Genomic DNA, 24918 nt, shown 5'->3' with positions numbered 1-24918 from the left:
TTTCTGTGTAAATATCTGGTGGTAGTGGAAGTACAGACAGCCCTTTCGCGGGGGCGGGTCTGGCAGAGGCCAGACTACCAGTTCAAGGGCCGGGGGAAGCAGGAGACATCCGCATCCATTCCGACAATGCCACGGCAGTGTCATACATAAACAAGCAAGGAGGCACCAGGAGTGCAGGAGCCTCCCTTTGAACCTCTACTCTCAGCAGAGTGGCGGTTCTTGACCTGGAAGTCTATCTTGCAAAGAACCTTATCTGGTCTTTTATGAGGACAGAGCAGTTTTAAGGACTATTCCGTCTTTTCTCCCTAAGTTGGTCTCAGGTTTACATGTCAATCAGGAAATAGTTGTTCCGGTGTTCAGAGAGGAACCTCTGACTCCAGGAACAAAAACAAATATTTGGACGTAGTGAGGGCATTACGTATATATGTTAAGAGATCTGCAAAGATATGTAAGACAGATTCTCTATTTGTATTATTTGACTTTTCTAGGAAGGGATGGCCAGCATCTAAGCAAACTATTGCCAGATGGCTTACCCTGACAATTAAGGAGGATTATATTGTATTAATCTCCCTGTGCCGAAGGGGCGGCACGGAATGGAGCCACGGTGGACCAGCTGTGCAGGGCAGCCATCTGGTCCTCGGTCCATACCTTTACGAAATTCTACCAAATTAATGTATTTGCGTCTGGGGACGCCTCCTTTGGCCGTAGTGTTCTACGTGCAGGGAAATCAGAGCGGTCCCACCCTTCAGAGGGATTGCTTTGGTAAGTCCCCATGGTTAAGCAGTGTCCCCCAGATGGATGAAAGAGAAAACAGGATTTATACTTACGATCTCTTTCTCTGAGTCCATCTGGGGGACACTGCGGTCCCCCCCTTTTTCATTGTTTTTATTTTCTCTCCACTCCCCCCTCTGTTGAGTGGTGTATCTTGGTTGATTGGCCTCTCGTTCTAGGGCTTTGGTAATCAAACTGAGGTATGTGGGGAATTGGTGGGGGGGATATATGCTGTCAGCTGAAAAAAGTTAACTCTTTAGGTGCCAGACTCCTCCCCTCCCTACTCAACCCCATGGTTAAGCAGTGTCCCCCAGATGGACTCAGAGAAAGACATTTATCGTAAGTATAAATCCTGTTTTTATCCTTCTTCTTCTCCTAATTTGTGCCTTTCCAAATCTCTATCTTGAAGCCCTTTTGAAAGCACCTTTTCAACCTTGATATATTCTTTGCCTTACTAGGCACTACTAGTAGTGTAATTCTCAAGGAACAGTCTGTTTTGTTCTGAAGACCTCAAAATCACTACAATTGATGTCAGATGGTGACCAGTTAGCCTTTTGTGTGATCTAGAGGTTCATTGGTTGTATCTGAGCAAGTGTATAATGGTTACTTATCCATAAGTAATTAAATTATATGAATTAAGAATTTTTGTAAATGTTGTTTTCACTTTGATGATGAGGATTATAATCTGTAAATACAGGTGGAGAAAATTTGATTTATTTCAATTTCCCTGGCGTATGGTGACAAAAGATTAATGTTTTTGACAGGCTGTGAGAATTTTCTATAGGCACTGTACTAATCTAGTTGCCTTCTCGCCCAGTTGCTGCCGTTTTTATGATGAGTGATCTAAGTACATATATATTAATGATGTGCCTGTGTCATCAAGCTCTTACATGTGCTCCCATTTCTTTCTTTTTTTTTTTCTTTTTTTTTTAAACATTTATGACCTATTGCACATATCTTTGACTTGGTTCTTTTTTCTTTTTATTCTTAAACACAAGGCTGACCTAAATCTCAAGGATAGATACTTAACACCTTGTTGGCATAATCAAGAGGTGTAGCCACATTTATCTGCAAACGCCTCAATAATGCTGCCCTGGAAGTCCCCTTGTTAAACCTTAATTCCAACCAAAACAAAATATTCAGTTTTGGGTTACATTATTTAAATTATACATTATCATAGAATATATCTGGTCCAGCTTTTCACCAGATCCAATGACTCTCCCAGTAGAGCAAGGAGAGAATTCCCAGACTGCGGCAGCCATCGCTGAACAGCCAGACCCCAGGTAAGCTATAGATAACACATGAAGCTCCACCCAAAACTAAATTTAAATTTTTGACTGGAGCGAAACTTTAAAGAAGGTAGATTCATATTTTTTTCATTTTACTGTGTTCCATTTATCCTAAATCAAACAATTCATGTGTGTATACTGCTGATGAAGTGTATGGACATTTTACTCTGTTACATCAATCAGATACAAAACCTTTTAAATGCCAGGGAATTGAAGATGGCCATTTGGGGCGCAGAGTGAGTAGTCCTTTTAATCTGCTCCGTAATAAGGACCTTTTTTAATTACGTTGCATACAATAATCCCAGAAGGACTTAATAGGGTAGATTCAGTTGCCTGCGATGTGCTGCTGGCCATCACAATGATGTCCGGCTGCACACATTGCTGGCTTTTATGGTAAGGAATCTTAGCTTGTTTTTCCTAACACTTCTATGTCGTACAAGGAAAAATGAGAGGATGTATTCCATCTTCACCATGTGTCTTCGTGGACTGTTCCGAAGACAAATCACACTTAATTGAATCAACCCCAATGACTGTTATGATATTAGTGTTTTTCTATGACATGCCATTTTGTTTTATGATTATGTAATCGTAATGGTTTAAATACGTTTTTATATTGATTTCTTTATACCTGGTGATTTTTACACATCTATAGCACAAACCTACTTCCTTACCCCTATACATGTGTTCTCATAGGCGTGAGGATGGTAGCTATTGCTATTTAACCATTGCTAGGGACACTGTTCATGCATACCCGGATTCTGTGCCTTTCTACTTATGAGAAGTATCTGAAATTGTATGGTGATGTAATATACTGTAAATATTGTGTGATTATAAATGTATAACTTTTAAAATGTTTGATTATTAAAATTCACTTGAGTGAAGCTTGCATCTCTTATTTACAGCACCTTCTAATTGCATACAAAGTAATGGTATGGTTATTAGGGTAGAGACGCCTTTTTAATTTGTTTTATCTAAGTCAATAACAGAAATTTTTATCAACGCCAATAATGGCTCTGCTGATGTCTTAAAGCCTCACCACACTTTTTAATAGTAAGTTAGATTATTGTAAGTGAAAATGTTTTTAAAATAACCACCTGGGATAAATCACATTCACTGTTAAATTTTATTTTTTCTTTGATGTTTCTCTCTCAGATATATTGCCTGAATTATATTAGTTTAACTGGAAATATATAATCTGTGATGCTCTTGCGCACACTCTCTTGCTCTCCCTCTCGCGCTCTCTCGCTCTGCTATCATCGCAATTTAAACTGTCATTTGTTACTTTACTATAATTCTATATATTTGTACTTCTCTGAGCAAATCCAAGGTCAATTCACATGTTTTCAGAATAACTGATACACATTCTTCACCAATTTGTAACTTTGTCTCCATAACCCCAGTTCTAGTCCCCAGGATATGGTATTTTCTTATCGTAAGATAGTGCTCATTAAATAACTTGGAAAACAAGAAACAGCTCCTGATGCAATATACTATGTGTGTGTATATGTGTGTGTGTGTGTGTGTGTGTGTATAATATATATATATATATATATATATATATATATATATATATATATATATATAATAAAAAATACACCACATATTCTCGGTTATACAGCATGTACAAAAATATGCTTCTCTGGATAAGGTCCCGGGATCCTTTTCAGATGCTAGGTGTTTCTTAACTAAAGTAACGATGCAAGTCTATTCCACCGTTGGGCTATCAGCAGCACGTTTAAACCTTTTATGGTTTTGCTACAGAGCCTGGAGCCCTTGGTCAAGTGGCTGCAGCTACTCCTTCCTCTCTGTGTTGACCACGAACTCAGACGTGGCACACTAAAGAAATGTGCTGCCCTAAAAAATCTTTTGTGCAGAGTAGAACGTCATTTGCGTGAATCTTGCTCTTCTCATGACTTCCTCATCTATACTGCATCTATATCTTACACTCTTACTAAAAAGTTCCACACAGCCAAACATATTTCTCTCATCTCTGGTTAGTCTTGTAACCCCAACCGTCTCTTTAATACCTTTTAATTCTCCCCTTTTCTCCTACTCTACTACCTGTCCACTTACCCTCTCACAAGTCAGTCAGTTGTGGTATCTTTCCATCATTATTCAAGCACGCAGTTATTACTCTTTTTCTTTAAAAAAAAGAATTGTAACCGAAACACACTGACAGATTGACTTCCCATCTCTCAACTATCATGCCCATCCAAGCTTTCTCTATCAGTTGGAGTGCCACAAGGCTTGGTGCTAGGCCCTCTACTATTCTCTATGTTTACTGCGTCTCTTGAAAAACTAAAAGGCTCCTTTGGATTTTAGTATAATCTCTATGTGATTGATATCCAAATCGATCATCTCGGGATCTCTAGCCATCTGCGTTGGCCTGCGTTACTGAATGTGTCTCTGCTATTTCATTTTGGATATCCTCTCACCAAATCAACCTCAATCTTTCAAGAACTGAGGTAAAATTATTTCCACAAGTAAACAGTAGTTGCCGAAATCTCTATACTTTTGGGAAAAATGAAAAAATCCGACACCTCAAGCTAGCTACCTAGGTGTTATCTTTGACTGCGGTTTGTTCCACAAATCCAGTCTGTATCCAAATCCTATTATGTACATTTAAGAATCATTTCCAGAATGTGTACATATTTTACACAAGATACTGCAAAACTTTAATTTGTGCACTCATCTCCCACATTGACTATTACATTTCCCTTCTTATCGATTTTCCCCTTACCAGACTTTTACACCAACAGTATATTGTGAGGGTGTAGTACCTATTAACGGTACTAACTACCCCGACACAGAACAGAATGACATGAGGATTCCGAATGAATAGTACACAGACGTGTGAAAAAAATTTACTTATCGGAATGCAGATTACTTCACATCACATCTCCCTGTCTTGCCGGCTAGAGAAAATGAGGTCATGAGAAAACGCGACTTCGCTGAAAGCTGCGATGGACCCCACAAATGAAGAGGAAATTTCTACGCTCTTCTTATCTTCCTACTCTACCTCCTGTCCTCTTGATCCTATTCCCTCGCAAATTGGTAGATCCCTGTCTTCTGTGCTCATTTCACCTCTAACTCAAATCTGTAATCTCTCACTCTCTACTGGCATCTTTCCATCACTATACAAGCATGCAGTGATTACTCCTATTCTAAAAAAAACAAAACTCCGACCCAAACTCTCTCTCAAATTACCGTCCCATCTCTCAGCTCCCTTGCCCCTCCAAGCTTCTAGAGAGACTTGCCTACACTCGCCTCACACGCTTTCTTTCCGCAAACAACCTGTTGGATCCTCTTCAGTCTGGCTTTCGTTCTCAACACTCCACAGAGACTGCGCTGACCAAGGTTGTTAATGATCTGATCACTGCTAAGACTGAACGCCATTACTCTCTCCTAATTCTCCTTGATCTCTCGGCTGCATTTGACACCGTTGACCACTCTCTTCTCATACAAACACTGCAATCCCTAGGTCTTCAAGACACAGTTCTATCCTGGTTCTCATCTTACCTCTCTAATCGCTCTTTCACTGTTAATTTCTCTGGAGCCACCTCTGCTCCGCTTCCCCTATCAGTTGGAGTACCACAAGGCTCGGTGCTAGGTCCTCTGCTGTTCTCTATCTATACCGCTTCTCTTGGAAATCTAATAAGTTCCTTTGGCTTTCAGTATCATCTCTATGCGGATGATACCCAAATCTATCTATCCTCTCCTGATATCTCGACATCTGTGTTGTCCCGTGTAACTGACTGTCTTTCTGCCATTTCATCTTGGATGGCCTCTCGTCAACTCAAACTTAATCTTTCTAAAACAGAGTTAATAATATTCCCACCCGCCAACAAGAGCATACCTGACATTTCTATCTCTGTTGATAACATGACCATAAATCCCACCCCACAAGCTCGCTGCCTAGGTGTAATCCTTGATTCACGCCTATCCTTTGTTCCCCACATTGACTCTATATCTAAATCATGTTACATACATCTAAAGAACATTTCCAGAATCCGCACATATCTTACACAAGACACTGCTAAAACCTTAATTCATGCACTAATCATCTCCCGCATTGACTATTGCAATTCCCTCCTTACTGGTCTTCCCAAAAACAGACTCAAACCCCTAAAATCTATTTTACATGCTTCGGCAAGACTGATTTTCCTTGCAAATAGCTATTCCTCTGTTGAATCACTCTGTATGTCTCTACACTGGCTGCCTGTCTTCTACCGAATCCAATATAAAATACTTTTACTAACCTACAAGGCCATCAACAAAGCTGCACCAACATACATCTCCTCTCTTGTCTCAAAATATCTCCCAACTCGGCAACTCCGTTCTGCAAAAGATCTGCGTCTCTCATCCACCCTCATTACATCCTCCCATTCCCGGTTACAGGACTTTTTTCGGGCTGCACCCACTCTATGGAACTCTCTCCCTCGCACAATAAGACTCTCCTCTGTTCTACAAACTTTCAAGCGTTCTCTGAAAACCTACCTATTCAGACAAGCTTATAATATTCCTCAACCACCATCTTAACCTCACTACCTTTAGCCTGTTACACAATTTCACACAAGACAACTACCCCCGGAATAACATTGTTGTGTGACAGGATCATTTAGCTTATGAGTCACCCTACCTTTGCAGTCTGGCTGGGCCAAGATGCAAAATGTATACTTAACCTCATGTGTCAATCTCCCATTGTCCCATAGATTGTAAGCTTGCGAGCAGGGCCTTCTCACCTCTTTGTCTGTTTTACCCAGTTTGTTTATTAGTTTATTACGTTTGTCCCCAATTGTAAAGCGCTACGGAATATGTTGGCGCTATATAAATAAATGATGATGATGATGGGCGGACCCGCCTGTCATTTATGTAATGTAAATAGTATTTTAGGGGTTAGGATTAGGGTTGACCATAACTCCTAACCCTAATATCCCTAACACACCTAACCCCTAAAAGAGTATTTACTGCTAATAATAATTACGACGGATGCATACAAGACTGGGTGTACCTCACAGTGCGGTCATCTGGCAACTCATTGGTTTTGTAAGGAATACATAGTCAAGCTGCTATTAACTTTCTGACAACTGTTGGCAGAGTTCAGATCTATTAGCAGCCCACATAGCCGGAATAAACCTTATTAGGGGAAATTTCACCAAGCTGCACATGGGAGAATGGGCTTTGGACTAAATGATTTTTGAGAAGATTGTGAGCATGTGGGAGTTATCAACAAATGGCAACAGCAAAATAAGTGGAAATATTTTATTCACATATATAGACAACAGGCTGGAAGCAGTATATTCTCTCAACAAGATTGTAGTTAAATCACAGTTATGGGTTTCAAATTTGATCAGGAGCCATGGTTTGCAGAGTAATACGGGTTGGGTACGATATGGCGATGGTGAATAACTGTCAACAGATTCCATTCTGTTGACATGATTCAAATGCTGTCATTGTGACTGTCGACAGTAGTAATGTAGACATTTAAAGGGCAATGTCAGTGGTAGGCTGCTGACTGGCACAAAATAGTGAATATTAAAAGAAAAGCAAGCAAACAAAACACACAAACATTAACCCAAAACGCATTAACCTGAGTGACAAAAAGAGTGGGGTCCCCCAGGCAGTGCCAGCCGAGTAGCACTATAGCAAGGGAACCTGCAGCGTGGGGTCCCTCTGCCATATTGACCCAGGCTGGTCAGCACGGGTCTGGATTCCCTAGAGAGATGGGGTTTGCAAACACATGCATATGCCCCCCATGGTTACCTTTTTTATTATTTATTTTTTTTAAATGGGTTGCGAAAGAAACCGTCAGCATCTAAGGTGCAATAAACAGTCTGGATGACATTTAACAATTGATGTATTTTGAATAAACAGCAAGTGAGTCTTCTATCAGATACTTTCTGGAGTTTTTGTAAGAAGAATTCAGAGCACGATGTAGCTTCTCTACAGAGGGACTTAAATAAACTGGAGGTTTGGGCGGCCAAATGGAATATAAGGTTTAACGTAGATAAATGTAAGATAATGCATTTAGGGATCAAAAACAAGTACGCAATCTATAAATTAAATGGGATTAATTTGGGGGGATCTATAATGGAAAAGAATTTGGGAGTGCTCGTAGACAGTAGACTAAGCAATAGTGCTCAATGTCAAGCAGCAGCTGCAAGGGCCTCATTTCTCTGTGTGCTATTTTTTAGAACATTGCCATGATAAATGGGGTGCCTATAGAGGAGCAAGGAGAGTTTTTGTTGTAGAAACCAGGAGATAAACCTTCACCCAGGGAAGAATACCAACCGTGTTTCAGTTGTACAACATAAATTTACATTGAAGGAAATGTGTCCAATATTGGTGTACTTAACAGTTTATAACAATGACCTCTTCCTGCTGAGACCATAGTAGAACATGTAGCAATGCAAGAGTGACCAATGTGAATAAATCAAGCCCATATGAATGCTGCCTACAAAGAACGGTAAGCTGTGATTTGCTACGTAATTGACTAGGCATAGATGACTCCACCCTCCAAAGTTTTAATGGCCCCCAGCACATTAACATTTTTTGTAAAATCCCTCATATATGAGGTTAGTAATGTATCTCATACCCTATGGTTTATTTCATTCAATATGTATGCCTATTTAAAAATTTAGTCAGACATTTATCTGTTTAACAATGACTTTATTAAAGCTGGAAAAATATATGTTGGCATGTTTTTCTGTATATTTTACCACCAGCAGAACCTTATTGACACGGGTGATCTTCCTCTAGGACTAACCACCTTTCTTAATGCAGTTGCGGACTGTATGATCCGTTCCTCCCTCCGTTTCCCTATTTCTGTGCCTGCCTTCTCTTCTGTGTGGTCACCTCCATTTATCTCCCAAGCTGATACATATAACATGGGTCGAGCACCGTCTGACTTGTGTGCCGTCCCATGTGTGCTGGGTTCAAGAGAGGCAGAAAGAAGAATCTATGTAGGTATGTCCTGTTTCACACTGCTCTGCTCATGAAGGGAAAACTGCATGTACCCAATAGTAGTGCACACAGTATTGTCTTTGTATTTGTCTAAACTGATAGCCATTTTAGACCATAGGGGGCATCTGTCTTTATGTGCCCCAGTCTCCCAGAGCCTTAATAAAGCTCTAGCTATGGTCATCTTTGGCTAGTTATGTCCTCAATCGTAAGGGTATTTTAATGTGTATGTTTTTAAAAACATCTTGCGCCAGGGGATATAAATGGGCCATGTGTTTTATATTTTTAAATATTGTAAGATGGCAAGGTAAAGTACAGTACAAAAATATATGAGCCATAATACCAGTTCTCAAAGGCAGACAAGATGGGAGTGGACAAGAAAACAGAAGATGAGACGGTTCTGCACTTAACATGGCGTAAAAGAAAAATTACTTGTATAGATGGGTGCCTACAAGAATGCAGTGTTGAAATTTATTTGTTAGTGTAGTTAAACATCTATATGCAGTTTTCTCGTTGAGATAGATGCAGAGTCACAATGTTTTCAAAATGGGCACAAAGAACTTCATGTTTTTATTACAAAATGAAATAATAAGCCAGAGTCTAAAACACAAATGCATCATGTTTTGTTTAGTATCTCTTTAGTATCTAATATTGTTTAAAATAAAAAAACACACATGACCAAATAATCCTGACTCTAGAGGTGGAGGTGACAGGCTCGACTCCAGAGGAGGAGAAGTCCTCTCTGACTCCAGAAGCGGAGGTGGAGCCAACTCGAGAGGAGGAGGAGAAGCTGACCAAGTCTGCAAAGGAGAGAGAGGAGAAGCCGGACCAGGTTCAAGAGGAAGAGGAGCTGCCAGCCCCAAATCCAGAGGAGGAGGAGCTGGATACGACTCTAGAGGAGTCACAGCCAGCTCCAACTCTAGAGGGGCTGGCTGACAGACTTTAGTCCGGGGGGCAAGCACACAGCACTGGCCCGTAAGCAGTGGTCCATCCTTTAAAGGGTGGTTTTTGGTGCAATATATATATTTAGCAATATAAAAAGAGACTCTTTTAGTGTTTGTTAAACCAGTGATACTTATTTTTAATGATAAATCTTAAATAATGAAAACAAATAATGCAGCAAAATACAAACCATTTTATATTGCATTTTACTTTATATGTTAGTTCTTCCTATCGCACTTTTTTTTTCGTACCTGATTGATTATAATGGGTTATGTATAATATTATAGCAATAGATTATATACTAATGTTCTATTACAGTACTGAACAAAGGGGCTGATTTATGAAAATGCAAAAAGCCCTTTTTGCTTTATTAAACTGGATGTAAAAAAAAAAATACTTTCCATTGCAGAACATCTTTAATATACTAAATAAAATATTTTAAACCTCTGTAGTAATTATTATTATTTTAACTTTTAATCTGGCTATAGCAGCTTTTCCCAAAGTGTGCACCGCTGCTCACAGGGGTGCTGCGGCCAGGAAGAGAAGAAAAAAAAAAAACAACAAAAAACTTACCAATCCGCACGGCGGTCGGCACCCAGCAGAGTGTGGGGAGATGTAAATTATTCTTTGACAGAAATATATTTGAAAAAAAAAAATATAAAAATATTCTTTTCCCTTGGATTTATGTGTATTATTTTTGCATACAACTATTTCTGTCCTGACCTAAATACTTATTGCGTTTTTTTGACCCAACTGCTTATAAGACGGGACTGCTCGGTAATTATTTTGGAAGGGTGCCTTTAAAAAATTATGGAGACTATAAGGGTGCCGCGAACTGCAACAATTTGGGAACCACTGGGCTATAGGCTCCAAACATATCTCTTTCATACATGTGAACAAGTCCAGGTAATTTTTCTCCAGTTTGTGGAACTTTATCTTCACATCATTTGTTAGACCTCAATTCTTTAAAATATTCCTTCAGCTTTTCCATCTTCTCGGCCACACCTTTTCCATCACCAGAAGTTACAGAAATAGGTGCTTGTGCCCTCCCTCTCTCCTTCTGAACTCTCATCAGACTTTGTAAAGCTAGTTAACAAACGGGGTTAGTAATTAACGGTAACAAAAATTATTAGTATGTTTAGTAAAACTTTGACATCTGTGCCTGCTTCTATAAAATCATAGTCGATCTGTGATAAGATGGCGGATGAACCAGTGAAAGAAAGAGATGGAGGATTGGAGAAGAAGCAGCGATGCAATTGGAGGTTAAAAGAGCCAAGCCAATGATTCCAAGGGAGATGGAGATGATGGTGAGAGTGGTGGACCAGAAAAACTACAACTGTCAAAATAAGAATACCGAAAAGTCGGTCACCAAAAGGAACTAATTATACAGACTCTCTTAAATCTACTACGTGAAAAACTTGGTAAAAAAAAAAAAAAGCTACAAAAACAGTGGTCTGATCTAAAGAACAATGAGCAAAGAAAGTTGAAAAGAATCCAAATAAACATAAAAAAGTGAGTATTAACACTTCCTCAACTTCTATAGTATTCTCCATAATACTAGGTGCGCTGCACACATTGGGGCTTTTATGCCTTAGAAAGTTGTGTAGAACACAACAATCCATGGTGGAATGGAAAATCCTAAATCTGTTACTCAATATAGCAAAAACATTTTCCATATCTCTTGGCAATCGATAAGTAAAGATTCTCCTTTCTGGTGTAAGACTTTTTTGGGATAAGGTTTTATTATATTGTTCAGCGCAATGACTTGATCACCCACATAAACAAGATTGAGTCCAAATTGTGTTTCGTGCATGATGCAAATTCAGTGAATTGCTTTTAAGCTTGTCATCGAACAGAGTCTGCTCCAATGGCTCACCATCTGACACTTCCATTTTTACCAATAGAAATTCATAGTTGGCATCCGCTATGGCCATCAGGATAATGCTTACAAATCCTTTGTATTTCTAGCAATAGGATCCACTTTTGAGGAGGCATAATTCTCACGTTTGCCATCAATGGCGCCGCCACAATTTTTTGAAATTCAAGTGTTTCAAACTTTTGCGTAATAAGTTGCTATTTCTCAACAGTCGCATGAAACTATGAGAAAGATTGTTGTAATGTTAAATCAATACATGCATGTATTATCATACTAACTAGTTTACATTCTGTTTTTATTATACAGTCTGCTGTCTTATCTGAAGCCGGATTCTGCGATGTGGCAGAGTAATGTGGGACAATGCCGTATGTCACGCAGCTGACAAAAGACAGCCAGGAAATCATAGACCTATCCACACAGCTAACCGCAGACGGACCCACACAAGATACTGTTTAAAGCCACCTATTCACAAGGGGATTAAACTGGCAGAAGGGGGATAAAAAAGAGCACGTGACCATGAACAAAGCAACACCCTTACTAAGAAAATAAGAGTTTGCGACCCAGTTAATGTCAAAGGAACCAGACAAATGTGACATGCTTGGAGTAACACTCGGAAAAAAAAAAGAAAAATCTGCCTGTCAAAATGCAAATGGAGATGGAACGTTTGGTAAATATGATGTATAGGGCATAGAGGGGGGGATCTGTCACAAGACACTATATTGACACAATCCACCCACACACAAGAGCATGGACATTTCCGGCTGGTCCAATTGCATACATTCTTTCTACTACCACTTCACACAGGCCACATCCTGTGATGGGAAACCAAGCAAGTACAGGCAAGAAACCTGCCTACAGGACTTCAACAACTATGGGAAGCACAAGTGTGATGTAGGGCAAAATAAGTCCGTCATTATTGGAAACCAGTGAACATTTCCATTATGAACAGCTGTGACAATTCATGTTTTTTTTATACTAAAGTTTTTTAAAAAGTTTTTTTTTTTGTGTGTGTGCCCTATTTTTGTTAAAATATTTGTTTTGCTTTCTCTTCAGCACCAGAGAAGGGTCTCGTACCCCCTCCTGCCTTTAGGCCCAAAGCAGCACTTTCACTGTATGCTGGCATAGAGTGGAAGTATGTGTTTGCCCTCAATTCATGTAAATATTTGTTTTGCTTTCCACCTTCAACCCATCTCTGGTATGCAGAGATGGGTCCCTTACCACTCCTGCCTACCTCACCTGCCTTTAGGCCCTAAGTAGCACATGTTTTCCCTCACATGTTTTCCCTCAATTCATGTAAGTATTCGTTTCACTTTGCCATCTTTCCAGCTACACATTGGAAAATGTGGCCCATACCCCTGCAGCCTATAGGGCACCAACTAGCACTTCCACTGTTTGCCAGCATACAGTGGAAGTGCTTACTACTTGTAAAATATATATTTTGTTTGTGGTGTTTTTTAAAATGTAAATATGTTTCTATTTTAATAAAAAAAAGTTTGTTTGAAATCAGACTATTTCTTTCACCAACCTTCATGTATTGTCCATGCAGAACTTGTATGATAGCCTCACAGGTCTTGGGTATGATCAAACACAGAGCTTGCGGTTAAATGGCTGTGCTGTACTTGAGATCAGCCAGTGACCTTGCTGTGGCCAAATATCGTAGGGTGTGCAGATAATAAACAAAAAACTAACAATATCGGACGCTAAATGATCATTCAAATAGTGCAGATATGGGTCTCCTTAAATGGGAGCAGCTCCTGGAATGTGGAATCAATCATCCGTAGGAAATTCTTGAAGTCATCTGGGTTGTTGTCCCGTATCTCCTGTGGCAGGGGCATATGTGAAAAGGAGTCTCTCCCCTATACCACTCCTTGGTCCAACAAGTCCGATTTTTTTTCTTCTTTCCCTTCAGGTCTGTGTTTGCAGTGTTCTTGCCATAGTGACAAGCAACAAACCACAAGCTTTTTGTTGGTTTATTGTAGCTACTATGTTAAAATACATTGTGGTAATTGTGCAGTTCCAAACGAAGTTTGCGAATGTACACTATACACAAAACTGCACAATAGAATGAATGGTGATGATGTATTTCCTTTTCCTGAATCTTTGTTTGTGGATGTTATGTGCACTGAGGTTGAGCCTTTTTATTTAAATTAGCATATTGTAGTTGGAAGGCCATACGTCTGTACAGTGTGTACGAAGTCACAATCTTCTGAGACGATTGTTATGACCGACAAAAATCACAGCCCGGATGTTATAAAGTGTAAAAATCGCTTGAAAAGTCTATAATGTGGATGCATGTATCGGCATGCTGATCGGAACTTCAGTCTTTGGTAAGATCGCTGTATCCAGCGTTTTTACAGAAGGATCCTGCAAGAGCATACATTGTGAAAGAAGAGGGAGGAGTGAAACATAAGGTATGTGCACTGTAAAGCGGTTTGTACTGTGTGCGAATATATATATATATATATATATATATATATATATATATATATATATATATGTATAATGTATGTGTATATATATATATATATATATATATATTATATATATTCTATTATAGATAGATATGTGTATATACTCACATATGCATGTATGTAGCTATATGTATACACAATGTATTAATACATATATAGCTTTGCAATTTTGCGTTGTGTCCATATTTATAGTTTGTGTTATTTGACATGAAGACTTATTTTGCTATATGCAGCAAGTGTTTTAATTATATAATGTGGCTTTGTTCTCTGCATAAATGTAGAAGGCATGTGAAAGATATCAGACTCTGCAGATATACACCCATAATATCTGCGTGAGTAAAGTCTGTTGCTTTACCTCTGGTTAACATGTAATGTTTCCTTCTTGAAACATTCTTTAACATTAAATGTTTCCCTCTTGAAACTGCCCGCTGCTTGGCTGTCTACTGAATAGATATGAAGAACATGCTGTGCTTGGTTGTATTGTGTTTTTTTTTGTGAATCTCTTACTGAACTGTATGTGGGTTTTACACAGAAGATTTTTTTGCATAAGACATTGTTTACTGTTGTCTAGGGACAAAGCTTGTTCGGGTTCATTTAAGACATGTCTGCAGCAGCACCCTAACCTTTCATCATTAGGCAGCAAACACTCCATTCCAGCACAGTTTCCGTGGCAACCATCTGTCTCTCTCTTCATTGGTTGCCTAGTGCTTGCTATACAAATCTGGTAGGTTTAACTCCTCTATTAATATTGATGACTTCAAAATCGAGCAGAGGTAGAATGCAGTTAACTTTAAGCAGAGCTCTCTCTGCCTAATACAGATTGTTTGTTACCATCACTAGAGCCTACAGATGAGCTAAATCAAACAGGGAATGCTCATAAAATGAAGACCATGAATCTGGAGCTTAAACCTTACATTTAACATCTTGGCTATTTTCCTTTCCTTGTAAGAATGTGGACTGGCTATGTATGAGGTATGTTCTGCAGGGGAGCCCTGCATTTTTATATTTTCTTCCCGAGCGAAGCGTGACATACAAGCAATGATTTAGCTCATGAATATGCAACGCTTACATGCTGCACCAAAATCTGGACTCTCATCATTCAAGAAATGTTGACGTAATGATATTCTTAATCTGTATTTTCTATATCTTGCTATATGGATATTTGTCAATGAAATTGCAACTGCATGATGCTCTGTATGAGTACTGATGGTCAGCACAACATCATGCAGAGAGCCAGTGAGAGCTCAGAAGAGGCATGGGTTTTAAAAGCAGTAGCAAGGTGCAGATTCATGCACAGTCCATTATTGGCTGGTGCTGTCCAAAGTCAGGAGTGTGACGCCACTGATGCTAAGGAATTGTCTAACCGCGTGGTTCCACTTATGATGTGCTCATCTTGTGAGGTACCATCAGAATCCCTGATGGGTGAAGAGAATCCTGAGGTGCTTGTGCAAAACGGAGCTTCTCAGATAGAGCAATTAATGGATGTGGAGCATTCTGATGTGGAGTTAAAAACAGCAATGCTTCCTAATAAAGATCCTCAAGTGGAGATTATAGTCATCCCAATTGATGCCCAAAAGGATGTTGTCTTGGTTGACAAGCAGATAGGAAATCTGGCTGCTGATTCTGTGAGCCTGGATGTTTCAGTTACCAAATTGTCTAGGACTAAGCTTAAGGGTATTAAATGTGTTTCCGTGCCAACAAATAAACAGGAAATGCCAGTCTGTCCTCTGGAAAATGGGATTAGGCCTAGTAGAATTGATTCCTTGTTAAAACCAGTACACACTGTGAATGAGACTGAAGAAAAGTATGACACATTTTGTATGGTAAGTAGCAGGACTTTTATTATGTTTAAAATGTGTCTCTTCCATTACTTAGTACACTAAATAAGAAATCTAGAGTTTCTGTCTGATATAAGGTATGTGCCAGTTAATTTTGTGTCTCAACCATGGATAGCTCAAAGTTAATTGCTGTAGAACAACCTTGTATGTGCTGTCTTAAGTGCAGACTAGACTGTCGCGTCCTTATTCCCAAAAGGATGTTTCTAAGATTACACAGGCTTTTCTAATGTCTGTTGTGTATGTCTGCATTGTGTGGATTTTTTTGTTAACCCATCTACACATGAATCTTTGTATTAGCCAACACATATTCCTGTTTTATCCCACATACACTGTGTGTATCTATCTGTCTATACTCAGACATAATTGTATGTGTACATTCTACCTGTGTTTCCTGCAGCACTCTTTCTTTTTTTCTTTAGCTATATTTTTTTTTGTTTACAATATATGCTAGCTTTGTCTATATTATGATTGTTAAATGGTCATCATATTTATGGATTTTCAATTAAGAAATTTTGGTATTGTTATTAGCAGTATTAACTTACATTATTTAAAGCTCCAGTACAATCATTGCAGTCATTTACTAGCTTTCTATACTACAGCAACATTCACTTTAATTGTCATGATGTGAATTGTACATATGTAGGTAGCTGTTTTATTGCAGAATGTTTTACAAAAATCTATGTTTTTGAGTTTGCCATTAAGCTTGATTTCCCATTCAGTTAGTGGTATTGGCCTAACATTTAAAGCTGAAGCAGTCGTTTCTCGAAAGAATTCTTTAATGATTTGAAGTATATTTTAACATGCCAAATTCAAACTTCTGACCAGTTTTCTTTGTATTTTCATTGGTGGGGTTGGTGATACATTATTTATTAGTAATTACCTACTTGAAAACATGAATTACTGTAAACTGGGCTGGGTTATGCTTTTTGTTGAGAAACAAACAAGGGCATTCTAATAGCTTAAGCATGCTGAAAATTAATGGTGGTTAAAATAGTGAACAAAATATAATATTTTAATCATAGTAAACACTGTTTCTAATTGTTTTGGGATTCAAATGAATGATTTAAATAAAATCTGCAATCCAGTCTATCTCTTAATGTCCGCCACCCCCGCCCCCGCCCCCACCCCCACCCCACCCCTCCCCTCCCCACCCCACCCCACCCCTCCCCTCCCCTCACTTCACTTCCTTTTTGATCCCAACCCTCCCTTACCAATCACTACACCTGTACTGTGCAAGTTCTGAGGGTGGAGTCACAAGGTGCCATTGGGAGTGTATACTGAAAGCAGCACTTGAGTGAATAGGTGCCACAGCATTCCAGTGTGTGTTGGAAAGCCATATTGAAGAAACGTTCAGGTGGGAAACAAGAGGCAGGGGGGGGGTACTTCAGGTAAGCCTGGCTGGTGATTTGTTCTTTGGTGCAGATTTAAAAATTATACCTACTGCTACTTATTTCCTGGACATGGTTTACATCATTCCCTTTTAAATAGAATATGGTGTTAAAATGGATAATAATCCAATCAAAGACATTTATTTATTATTTAAATGTGCTTCACCGTGTTCCCGTTCTTTCAAAACGATTTTGGAATACAAGTTAAGTAATTGAGGGCCTGAGACATTAAGGAGTGCAAAGCAAAAAATAGGAGTACATTTGATTCTGGACAAACCATGTTACAATGCAAGGGGTGCAAATTATTTTGCATATAAGTTAAATACTGTTTTTTGCATGTAGCACACAAATACTCGATACCTTTATTTTTACACTGAAATTTTAAGTTGATCTAGGACATGTCCTATTCCAACTATAAATCTGTCCCCCCATTTTAAATGTACCTCCCCCTGCAAAGCAACATAGTTTTGCCCAGGTGCAAAGTTATTCCTTTTTTATGCTTTGCTCTGCTTAATGGCTTAGGCCCTACATGTTTGTAATTTGTGGCAGTGTTCTAACTGCTATTGGTGGGAGAATCGTAACAGGTGTGTATATATGTACATAAATAGCACAGTAACATGAAAGTAGTAATTAGAACAGATCAATGTGTCATGATCGAGGTACCAGGTAGAAAAGGTTAAGAATGCATTATAAATCTGATGAGAGGCCATCTCTCCCTGATTTGTTCAAAACTCTTGTATAAGCTATAGTGCTAGTTTGTAGATTTATTTGCATTAAATTGTAGGATATATTATTATACATACACTTATGCAGATTGTGTAATACTGCACTGTGCCATAAAATGCATTATTTGTATCATGGAGGGAGTGGATTTTAAAGTTTCACTAAATTAACCATTTAGTTCCCAGATTTGTCTACTCTAGCATAGAAAATTAACTTTGTATGATTTGTTCTAGAGGAGCATTTATCTTGAGCCTCAAGCCAGTGTCTAAGCTCTAAGCTGACACACTAGGAAGTGCTTCCCTGAGATTTTACAGGATTACACAACAGTGATATAAGCCTTTTTGAGCGTTATTGGACTTTAGTTTCCTCTAAGTAAGTGCTTTGAAGGCGCTCCACATTAAAAAAAATATTACCTTGTATAATACAGTCCAAGCCACATTTAGAGAGGGTAAGATGTCAGATCCATATACAAACAGGGCAGGGAGCCAATTTAGTAACAGAATTCATGCACAGTTGCTGGGACTGTGAAAAGACAGCTGCTTATCACTAAATCGCAGGGAGCAGAGGGGTGAGTACTACCACTTCCTTATGTATTGGCCCTATGCAGTACATAGTTATTTTATGTGCGTATGTGGGGACCCCACTTTAACTTGAGAAGTACAGTGGACTAATGAATAATATCATGTCATGGGCTTGTTGAACATAGATTTCAGAGATATACGCTGGATCCACTATTTGTCTTGGAGATGGGCTACCTCTATGATGCCTCTTTGTTGTATATTGGCAGGATATTGGAATGGTATGGTCTTTGATCTTGTTGAAAGTGTTCAGGAAATCAAAAAGTACCTTGCGATCCTAGAAAATGTTGAATTCTAGATTCTTTGAGGTTTTTTTAGTGCTTTATAGTTTCTAAGAAAGTTTGTTGGAATAGGTGCATCTGTCACTTAGGGTCCCCAGTTACCAGGGTTTACACTAGACAAGTTATTGGTGGGTGTCCTGTTTCATGCTGATTCTTACTATTGGATGTGCACCTGTGTCCTCCGATTCACAATTACAATCAGTAATGTTCGACATTATTAAGACATTGTTAATGTTATACATTATTAACGAACATGGCGTTATGAATGGAATTTTAAAAATGATTGTGAAAGGAATTTGAGAATAATCTTTAGTTTCTATTTCTAATGTTTTTTATTAGCACCCTATTTATCATGTCCAACAAGTTATAGTCTAAATATGCTACCATTTAGTGATTTAATTTTTTAAATATCAATATATTTTATACATTTAGGGCTAGATTTACTAAACGGTGGGTTTGAAAAAGTGGAGATGTTGCCTATAGCAACCAATCAGATTCTAGCTGTCACTTATTTAGTATATGCTACAACATGATAGCTAGAATCTAATTGGTTGCTATAGGCAACATCTCCACTTTTTCAAACCCGCAGTTTAGTAAATCCAGCCTTTAGTGCAACTAATTGATTAATGGGGACATCCTACTGGTTTTATATGTTGTATATTTTGTTGAAGCAGAGTTGTTTGCTTAGAAAGAGTGCTGTGGAAATTAACTGTAAAGCATGCTTGTATATTAGTGTACCGTGCAAAATGAGGTATGGTAGTTAAATGTATATTATGGCGATCAGTCATGTTTGTAGGAGTGTGAAATGAATACATATGATGTGCATGTTTAAAAAATATTAGTGTTCAGTGGACGTCCTTTAACAGTGAAGGAGTGGATACATAATAACCTTCTGCATCATGTTTCTGTTGTCATTGTAGGTTTCCATTATGCAGTAGCAATAGCTTTGGTACTGGAAATTTGAAACTGCCAGTGCTGCTGCATATAACCTTCTTTCACTGTTCCTCTTGAGATCATTTGTAAACAGTGAGATACACTCTAACATAGAGCGTATCTTATCAACAATTTATCACCTGTACACTTTTCTATCGTTGGTATCTTAAGAAAAAAAATAAAAAAAAATAAAAGGGTGTACTGCGACTTTTTGAATCACCCTGTATATTATAAAAGTACAATACTTGTTCACTGGTTACACATATATTGTGCTGCTTTTAATCAAACATTTTAATATTTCGATTAATAAAAGTTATATTTTAATGGAATATTTTGCATTTAGATGATAGGACACTATCATCTACTAGAGCAATTGGGACTGTTCCTGTGCACCATGTCATCCAATATTTCGTCTATCCTTGTTCTTTTTTGTAAAGTGAGCGGAGGCATGAAATATATAATAGCAACTTGTTTTCTGAAATTGTCCACAATCTAAGCTTGTCAAGTATCAGTGTCAACTGTGAGCAACTGTACATATATATGTATATATAATCTGTTACAACAAGTTCTGAAATAAAACAAACAAATTGGTTAAGTCTTAAAGTTAAGTCTTGTGGTTTAACATCTACCACCAATGTCGCTGACATTATGTATAAATTGTGGCAAGAGCCCGCTACTGCTGAAGCACACGTGAACAACTTCTTCCTTTTTATGTAGTTTTATTGTCAGAATGGTAAATGTTTTGACACTACAGATTTCACAGCAACTCTGGAGACCCTAAACGCTAGATAGACATAGAGCAGCTCTCTCAAGACCAGCCAGCTTCCTCAGTGTTGGTCTCCGTGAACAAATGACACAAGCAAGCTTTTATACATGATACTCCTCCCCCAGCCTTATCTTGATGTGCAGATGACACACCCACCTTCCCTTTAAGAGGTGACTTCCATCAGTGGTTCTGTTTGCACTAACAAACATACCCTGTCTGTTTGCTGAGAGGAAGGTGCTTTCAAGCCATGTGAGTTAACCAAATTGAAAGTATTGTTTGTCGTACAGAAGTCTTTATCATCAATCTAGGTGCATTACTGCACAAATGTTTCACTCTACTTCCATGCTTTCTCTGCATATTGCCAGCTAAATGCCTCCCCTTGTTAATATATATATTTATTATATACAGCACATGTGCCCTGACGATAGGGTTCTGCCAATAAAACAATGGTATAATGATAAATGCAAGTTGCAGTTTATATTAGTGAAAGTATTCTGCAAAGCAGCTGGATTCATTCAACAGTTTAGAATGTTTGGAGTTACCAATGCAGTGGTTAGTCTACCAGTATATACACTGTTTAAATGCATATCACTTTAAAAGACAATCGTTTTTGGGATTTGAAACATGAACATCACATTCACACTAAAGTTTGCATCCACTCTAGAAGCGGTATGGTTAGATCAAAATTGGCCACGTGCCAGTTGCTTGTAAATCCTTTATTGAAGCAAACATTTTTTTCTATGGTCACCATGCTTTCCAGTTTACCTATAGTACATACTAAAGATAAAATACTCTCCATGCATTTCTCATCTGTATGTGTCCCTTCTCTTTATGGTTTAGGAGATTTTAAAATTGTAGCATTGGGAAATCCTAAATATTATGTCTGTACTTTCAACTTCCGTAAGGCATTTTGTATAATTGCAATACATGGAAAAAATATGTCTCGGTTCTAAGTTAGTGACAAACCTCTTGCTCGGCTATTGAGGTGGACAGGTTATATCTCAGAAATGGGATTAAGCAAGAAATGGTGAAACTTTATGATTGCAAAAGAAGCACGTACATTCTGGTCAATAACTTGTTGCACACACTAATGCAATTGGACACATTTTCTGTGTGCACAGTAAAAAACTTCTTTGGCTTTTGATCAGTGACGACCATTATTAATCTGGAATGCTGACCAACACTGCTAGGACCTGCTTGGTACACCAGCACTCAAGTTTCTGCAAACTGTAACCTGAATGGTGGCATAAGAGTGAGACACACATGAGTGTATATATGTGTATATGTATGTATGTGTATATATATATATATATATATATATATATATATATATATATATATATATATATATATATATATATATATATACACACGAGAAATATATATATATATATATATATATATATATATATATATATATATATATATATATAGAGATATATATATATAGAGATATATCTTGTGTGTATATGTGTGTGTGTGTGTGTGTGTATATATATATATATGTATATATGTATGTATATATATATATATATATATATATATATATATATATATATATATAATTAGACACAAAGATATAAATTGGCGCTAATCACCACAGCGTATCTGTTAAAACAATTGTCTCAACAGAATATGTACATACAATCAATCTTATAAAATGTGACCTAATTTCTACAGTACAATTGTCCTCTAGTTTTTGCTTGAATGGCCAAAGCCTAAATGCTATAATTAGGGCTCTTTTGGGACAAGTGTGATTAGGATCATTTAGTTGCTGCTGTTGCACTGCCCCAAATAAATGTATCCAAAATTATATGATGCATAGCTTTAAACAGAAGGTTGGTGACCCACAAATGATAAAGTATGCTGAAAGCAGTTGGTGGTGTTTTGTACACACACAATCAGTCCATCTGATATCACACCAAATTTATATAGTGTACAACAGGAGGGCCGTAACTAGAGCTGAGCGATAGGGGCGACCGCCCGGGGCGCAACGCTGAAGACGGGTGCAGTTTATGAATATTTTAGGTTCATTTAGGTTAACATTGAGGGCTAGCTGGTGGCATTTTTGTTTCTTGCCCCAGGCACTAAAATATTACATTACGACTCTTAACAGCAGTCTCTAAGGCTCCAGCCACACTTGTCACTTCAGCAATGCTAGTAGCTTTAAATTGTGTAGCTTCTCTCATTTTAATAAAAACCGTATAACTACAACTTACTTTATGCCAGGTGCCAGTAATAATTATCGAAAGACTCATTGCTGAAGATAGGCCAGAAAAAGTTTAAAGTGTCTATCTCAAGTTTCATGATTCAGAGGTTTATGGACTGAGGTTTGTACATTAAATGCTGGTTCTACCTTTGCAGCTTGACTAGTGTGTGATACAGATCATCAGATACAAATAAAATGAAACTCCTGGTAGCTGTCAATCTATTTTCACATTGCGAAAAATCCTTTCTGAATTTAATGGCATTAAATAATGTATTCTAACAATTATCACTGGATATAATTATTTGTTTTAAAGACTTAGGGGCTGATGTAGAATAGGATGTGCGCAAGTTTGCGTAGCTATCACTCTGCGCATGCCCAGAAAGTGCCCTTTGCAAACTTGCGCTTGTCTGGCACTTACGCCTGCCTGCACCTGGAGAGGTGGGATGGGGGAGGGAACAGGCATTCTAAGCCAAATTGTGGCTCATGCAGACCTGCAGGAACATGCATGTACACCAGTTAAGAGGCATATCTTTCGAACCTTCTATAGGGCAGATGCTAAAAATTATATTGACTTGTCATAAACCAGGTGCATATGTTGCTGAGGCGGACGCATCTCAAGAGGTGTACAACTTTGCATATAGGCTCAGTTGCACTCTTTTACTCTATTTTGCAACCAATTCTACAACCTCCATAAAGTCCACTTTGGAATTCTCAACAAAGCAGGCTGTTGCCATTTCATTAAACTGGATTTCATAGTCAGGCTATCCTTACAGTTAAGAACACCTTCCTATGTGGATTATGAAACTTAGTGAATGTCCTAAGGCAGTAGTTCAATTCATCTATCAGAATTGACTCATTGGAAAAATGATATTCTTTAGAATTTTTAGTTACTCTATCTACCTAAGGTTCCTGTGGTGAAGTCTCACACACGTTTGGTACATGACTGACGTGAAAAGTTGCAAAAGTTCTGACTTGATAATTTCAAACAAGCAAGAAAAAAATATACTGAATCATTTCAGTTTCAAATATTGTTAAGTAGGGGAAGCACCTACTTCAAATTCACTATTTCTGAAATACTGGCTGTCACATTGTTGCTGTACAGGAGTGTTAAATATTCAAACATTCCTTTTTGAAAAAAGGAGCCCTATATATGCTGCACATTTAAATAATTCCATAATATGTTGAGGCTTGCACTATCCAGATCTATTAGTAGCTTGCATCAGCATGCCTCTGTGATGTCTTTAGTTCCTTGTAAATTGATAGGCTAGTTTTTAAATAACCCTTCAGAATAACTGCCTTCATTGTGTGCAAGCAACAGGTATATTATGTTAACGTACAGTCATTCTTTACTTATCTGATTAACTGCTGTAACCTGGGTACACACTACAGGGTTTTCGTCTAATACTCAACTCAACCAGTCGCCATGCAACTGCTCGTTCGAAAGTCGGGTCAGTTTGTGTAGTGACACGATGGTCGAAAGTTTGCCCAAATGGAAGATTGTCGCCTCATTTGGTTGGTCGTACTGTTCAATATTTTCATTTCAATCTCCTTTTCATTATGTAGTGTGTATAAATTTCCGACCCATCCACGACAATCCTCCGATACTTCCTCAACCTGGGGTTCTGTTGGGGACGTGTGTATGAAAATTTCTGATGCCTGTAACTGTCCCACGTGGTGCATTATCTGCACATCACTGACTTGTGTTTTGTATACATGTGTATTGCACCTGTCTGATTTCACACCATTACACTTTTGTAAAGCATGTGTGTTATGTAACCCTTTGCATCTATATTGAGAACCTATTCATATTTACCCTTTATAAACTTATACCTTTATAAACTATTAAACTTATAAAGTCATATTAACCTTTATTAACATTCGTAATATAACCAG

The 24918-nt window shown here is 38.1% G+C and overlaps 1 protein-coding gene across 11 annotated transcripts in view; it reads left to right on the top strand.

Moving 5' to 3' along the window:
- The window catches only part of TSPOAP1 (TSPO associated protein 1), a 341002-nt gene that overhangs the window by 81643 nt on the left and 234441 nt on the right, over window positions 1-24918 (top strand). Inside the window, exon 1 of one of the 11 annotated variants that reach the window (XM_075196603.1) lies at window positions 15713-16132. The exons of the other annotated variants lie outside the window; for them this stretch is intronic. Within the exon in view, the coding sequence (XP_075052704.1) occupies window positions 15728-16132 (405 nt within the window). The 5' untranslated portion in view covers window positions 15713-15727. Of the gene's footprint in view, window positions 1-15712; window positions 16133-24918 lie in introns of those variants that run through there. 11 annotated transcript variants of the gene reach the window in all.

This window comes from Mixophyes fleayi, chromosome 2 (assembly GCF_038048845.1).
Source record: "Mixophyes fleayi isolate aMixFle1 chromosome 2, aMixFle1.hap1, whole genome shotgun sequence".
Lineage (NCBI taxonomy): Eukaryota > Metazoa > Chordata > Amphibia > Anura > Limnodynastidae > Mixophyes > Mixophyes fleayi.
This window is presented reverse-complemented; position numbering and strand designations above follow the sequence as displayed.